Raw genomic sequence first — 5,529 nt, 5'->3', positions numbered from 1 at the left:
AACGGCAGTGTTAAAAAACAGCTGTTGAGAAGTTGCGTCAGGTGGGAGACTGGGGGACCGGTCCTCCGTTAAGAGCTCATGCACTCTGCAGCAGCAGCGGACACAGTGGTTGGAGACAAATATGGCCTTTTTTTTTCTTTTCTTTTTTTTTTTTTCTTCTTTAAACTACTGAGTGGGGTGGAAAGGTGAAAGCCATTCCAAAGCTTTGGTGAGGTGATGTGTGGGCCTGCCCCCCTCCCCCCCCGTCCTGACCCCCCCTTTCTCCTTCTCTACCCCAACCCCAAAAAAAAATAAAAAAAGCTCAGCCCCTCTGCATGTCAAAAGAGACGGCAGCCAGCGGCAGTGAGTCTCTGCTCTCGACCCTGCCAGTTTGCTTTGTTCTAACGTCCTCTGGTCTGACGGGGGGCCCCCCTCCCCGGCCTGGCCCTCAGACAGACATCCACATGTGTTTGTACGGTCCTTGGGATGTGATCTGTGCCTGGAGTGGACTGAGCCACTGGCCCCGCAGAAGTCCTGCCTGTTGGGCGAAAAGTAAAAGGTGATTTCACTGGTATTTAATTACCGTTCTCTACAAGTGGTTTGTTTTGGCAGCTGGTTTTGTGACAATTTTCCCTCCTCCTCCTTCTGCTTTATTTTCTTCCTCCACTGCTCCCTCCCCTCCCACCTTCCACACACACTCCCCTTCTCTCTGTCTCTCTCTCTCTCTCTCTCTCTGTATGTGTTCCTCTCTTTCATTCTCACTCAGTGTTTTTGTTTTAGTTTAGTTTTAGCTCGTGAGTGTCACGGCCCCAGTTTCACAGGCCCAGTCTTGTGTGAGAGGCGATTATGGGCATCAGGCGAGCAGAGGGGCAGCCCGGTGGGGGTCAGAGTCCCAGAGCCTCGGTGTGTTTTCTTGCCTTGAGTCGCAGGTCGGCGATGCTGGAGTTCTTGCTGTTGCTTTTGGCGGCCGCTGCCACCGCTGCCGCCGCGGAGGCCGAGTCGGCGAGCGACGCGATTGGTAGTCCGAAGGGAGGGGGCGGGAACATCAGGTAGGGGGCGTGGGCGGCCAGGTGAGGGTGCAGGTGAGGGTGAGAGTGGGTGACTCCGTCCAGCTGTAGCTGTGCTTGAACCTGCAGAAGGAGCAGAAACGGGGAGTTTAGTCAGCATGTGTGCAAAAAAAGGAGCGGAGGATTTAGGTTTCACAGTCTGACGCTATTAAGCTCCCCCTCAAAGCTGTTGCTTACGGTATGTTTTCTAAGAAAATAGCTGAGGGCCACAGTCGACACTTTAGCCCTTTCTTCATGTCAGCTATTCTAAAAGTTAATGAATCATACATTGCTCTCAGACACCACATCCAATTTAATCGCCAGGAATCAAAGTATTTCCACAACCCCAGAACAGATCTCTTTAACTCTGCAACACACGGGCCTGTTACCCTAATTATGTATTCGATTGCATAAATAAACAACTTTTGCACTAAAAAGACATTTGCACATTTGGAGTTATAAATATTTATTCAGACATATCCCTGAGTCAAGCAGAAAAAAAAGAGAGAAATGAACCAGAAACCTTAAGGAGCATAGGATATCAGTTTTCACATTCTTGGCAATTATTTTATAAGAAGTAGGTGAAAATTAAGCATCAGCGTACTTCAGAGGGAGAGAGCTGAGCCCTGTTGCCATTTCTCCTGTGTTTCAAGGACCACAGGAAAAAAAATACAGGAAAGAAAGAAGAGAGAGAAAGAAGGAAAGGAAGAAAGAAAGAAGTAAGAAAAGAAAGAAAAGAGGGTGAGAGTCACTAAAGTACTTCACGCTTCATTCTCCAACCAAAATAGAATTAGCCAACGCAAAGGCGAAGGTTTTTTAACTCGAACTAAATATTTATTTTTCACTTTGCTTCCTTTCAACTTGGCACGCCAAATACCAAAAAATTACTGCCGTTAAAGGCAAATGGAAGGGAAAACGAGTCTGAACCACAAATGCATCCTGCTGAAGGCATCCCAAACACAAGCAGCTGCAGACAACAAAACTCACCCCAATAAATATACTCACGCAGCAGGGATGGGAAATTTCAATCAGTGGTTAAAATAAATAAACAAATAAAAGATTAATTGTGGAAACAATAAACACTAATGATGTCTGAAAAAAGTGAGGATTGTTAAAGTCCCTGAATTTCCATGACTGTATACATAGTTTGAAAATATGACTGAATGTAATTATTATTATGTGTTTTTAGTGGTGAAATTAATGTAGTTGTTGTGCTAAAGCAGCTGCAATTGAGCCTGAAATTATTCATACCTCTGGAAAATGTATATTGTAAGCAATCTTTTTATTTGGTTAACATGATTCTCCTGACTAAAAGTAAGGTGCCAATGTCTTGAATCTGATAGGGAATATGTGTAAATAGCTAAAAAATAGGGTTATGGGTTGGGGGATTTTCAAATTCAAAGACTCTGAGCTCATCACCAAAGAAAAATCATCGAAATGACGCAGATAATTTATATATTTTTTTTTTATAAAATGGAAATACAAACAGATAAATACTTGTTTTTAAAAGTGATACTCCTTTTACATTGTCTTGAGACATTTCCCTCTCATCCCCAATAAAAAACAAACTGAACTGAATAAAAATATTAGTTTATCAAAATCTGGCAGGGGGTGGGGGGTAAACATAATTTTGGGGCCTAACTGCATCTGGCGCAAGTTTCACTCTTAGAGTAGTGTTTGCATATGAGTCTGTAACTACCATCAACTAAAATAATGAACGTTTAAATGCTGTTTATCATCGATTTTATTATACTTCCCATATATGCAACACAAGTGAAACGTTAAATCCATGTCGTCCATGCAGACTTCCAAATGAAATGCTGCAACACCTACTGAAACCATATATTAAAAAAACAACAACTCTACTTTCAATCTTTGTGTGCCTTTTGTGAAACACACCATTGCACATTTGTAATTTGACACGCAAAGCACGCAGTGAGAACCTTTTTTCGGAGAGCCAAGGTAATGAGGATCTACCTCAGACCTTCACCCCTGCGAACCTCCAGCCGTAGGCTGCATCTGTGCATGCCCACAGTCGGCTTCAGCCTCACGCGGCGTGCCTCTCTCAGTATGCAGGCCTCCAAGCCTCCGCCCCTGCCAGCGCAGCTCAACGCCAATATCCATCAGAGCCCACTCCATTCCCCCCGCTTTCATCATCTCCTTTTATGTGCTCACGCCTGCCGCACTGTTGGCTTAATTAGGCCGCTGCTTTTCACGAGGGTCAAGCAGACAACACAGCAGTTTGGATGCAGAACCGCGGCAGCGCCGGATCAGATGAGTGTCCACTACCTCTCCTCTTTTTCTCTCTCTCTGAGATGAGATGGAAGGAGGTGAAAGGTGCACCGAGTTCTGATGTGCTGCCCCTCCGTTCAGCATGAAGCAGCTGTATATATGCATGTTTATATATATAAAGTGCAGAAGGTCTATTTTGTCTCCACTTCCTTTAAGACATGGACTGGTGTGAAATTCTCACAAGATGATATAACCTTGCGTAAAAAAAAAAAAAAATGCCACAGTTTCATGGTTGTAGCGGAAAATTTTAAAACAGAAAAAAAAATCTTATTTAAAACAGAAAAACACCTGTTTTTTTATAGTGCTATAAAAAATGTTTTACTATTGACTTTTACAGATATAATGTAGTGTATTTTGTGCTACTTTTATTCACAGAGTTAGGCGAATATTTAAAATAAACTCCCTGTTAATGTAGACGGCTCAAACGTCTCGCTGCACAAAGCATTAAACCCGTTTTGCAGTTTTGATCTTTACAGAGCAACACAAATGTCACCAGCTACTTACTGACTGTGCTTTTCATAATGGGAAATGTTTCCAAACAGCCGAATTTGTCTCTTTATAGGAGGCTTCTTTCAGCCATCTGACCAGCAGTGTGCAGCAACAGGTGCTGCAGGGGGAAACATTGTTTATGCCATACCTCACAGAGTTGGAGAAGACCCAGGTCACTCCAGCATTTTCCAATTAAAAGCACTATGAACAACAGGATTTTGGAAAATGTCTGCGGTTTTGAAATTGTAGCTTTCTGAAAACCTCTAAACCAGCAACCAGACCTCGCCTAATTTCCTTTTAAATATTAACACGCATAAACACCACGCAAACGACAATTCCCATCCTGATGTCTTTTTTAAAAGGAAACCCCTCGACATTCAGAACCTGCTTCGCAAATTACAAAGTAGTAAGAAGTGTTTCTTTTTATTATTATTATTATTATTATTATTATTATTATTATTATTATTATTATTACTAATAATAATCAATTCAGCCTCAGCTTACACACTCCCTGAATGATTCGTGGTTCGTGTTTTGAATCTTGAAAGCGTGGCCTACCTGTTGGAAGGGCATTCGCAGGGCGCCCATATTGACATAGGGAGCCACTCTGCAGGCGTCCAGGTGACTGCCGCTGCCCAGAATCACACCTGGGGAGAAGGGAAAGATGTCTGTCAGACAGCCAGACAGTTGTTGTTATGTGAGATGAGGAGGTCACAAAGTTTTGCACATTAATATATACAAAGAAAAAAATCTTGAATCACAAGCAACTTAAGAAAAAATATTATTCTCAATTGAATAATAACGTGGAGAATATGGCTAAAATAGCTGAGAGGTGTTGGAGGTTTTATTTACCTTTGTGCATTTGGTTTTCTTGTTTTCGACATTTCGCTCTTCTGTTCTGGAACCAGACCTGCAGCGAAGAAGAGGAGAATAATGCATTAAAACTGCTAAGAAGAGGAAAAGCCACAATATTTAGTTTTAAAATGCCACGTTTATGCTATTAAGATTATTAAAAGACAATCTATAAGAGTAAGAAKAAAATGAGGGATAACAGTACACCTTAGCAAAATGTAAACAATGGCACTTGACAAAATGTGTGTGTTGTCTTTTATAACTTTATATTTTTGTGTTTTTATGATGTAAAGCACTTTGAACTGCCTTGTCGCTGAAATGTGTTATACAAATGACCTTGATTGATTGATTGATTGATTGATTGATTGATTGATTGATTGATTGATTGATTGATTGATTGATTGATTGAACATAAAACATATCTGAATTCTGAAAATAAAATTAAATCCAAATATAAAGAACAAAAAAAATTCTAGGACAGCTAATTAAATGGAAAAAAATTACAAGGGAATGACAACAAGATTAGAAGTCTAAGACGCCACAATCACACAACTGAATAATAACAAATAAATAAATCACTGTGATGACGTGTCGTCAACCATCTCCCCAATTCGCAGCCTGCCTTTTAAAGCTGCGGGCTATATGCGGGCCTGCATTGTTAATCGCCATCAACTTAATTTGCCTCGTTGAATAACATTATCTCCCCTCCCCTTCGACCCCCGCAATGATTATCATTTACAGATGCGAAATTAGCTGGTCGGTCGGCGCGGGCGGCAGACTTGGTGATGATGACTCACAGTCAGGGCGCCACCAGCCCGTTTCCAGCTGCGCAACGCAGCCGCGTGCATGCATGGGTGTTGCTGCAGCAACA

The 5,529-nt window shown here is 41.9% G+C and overlaps 1 protein-coding gene across 3 annotated transcripts in view; it reads right to left on the bottom strand.

Moving 5' to 3' along the window:
* Window positions 1–142: 142 nt before the first annotated feature.
* The window catches only part of shox (shox homeobox), a 10,255-nt gene continuing 4,868 nt past the window's right edge, over window positions 143–5,529 (bottom strand). Inside the window, exons 3-6 of one of the 3 annotated variants that reach the window (XM_008433160.2) lie at window positions 4,659–4,716; window positions 4,365–4,474; window positions 897–1,109; window positions 143–517 (exon numbers count right to left, since the gene is read on the bottom strand). In XM_008433160.2, coding sequence (XP_008431382.1) covers window positions 428–517; window positions 897–1,109; window positions 4,365–4,474; window positions 4,659–4,716 — 471 coding nt within the window. In that variant the 3' untranslated portion in view covers window positions 143–427. Of the gene's footprint in view, window positions 518–780; window positions 1,110–4,364; window positions 4,475–4,658; window positions 4,717–5,529 lie in introns of those variants that run through there. The other 2 variants (XM_017308120.1, XM_017308127.1) reach the window with 2 other exon arrangements.

This window comes from Poecilia reticulata, linkage group LG2 (assembly GCF_000633615.1).
Source record: "Poecilia reticulata strain Guanapo linkage group LG2, Guppy_female_1.0+MT, whole genome shotgun sequence".
NCBI classification, from domain to species: domain Eukaryota; kingdom Metazoa; phylum Chordata; class Actinopteri; order Cyprinodontiformes; family Poeciliidae; genus Poecilia; species Poecilia reticulata.
This window is presented reverse-complemented; position numbering and strand designations above follow the sequence as displayed.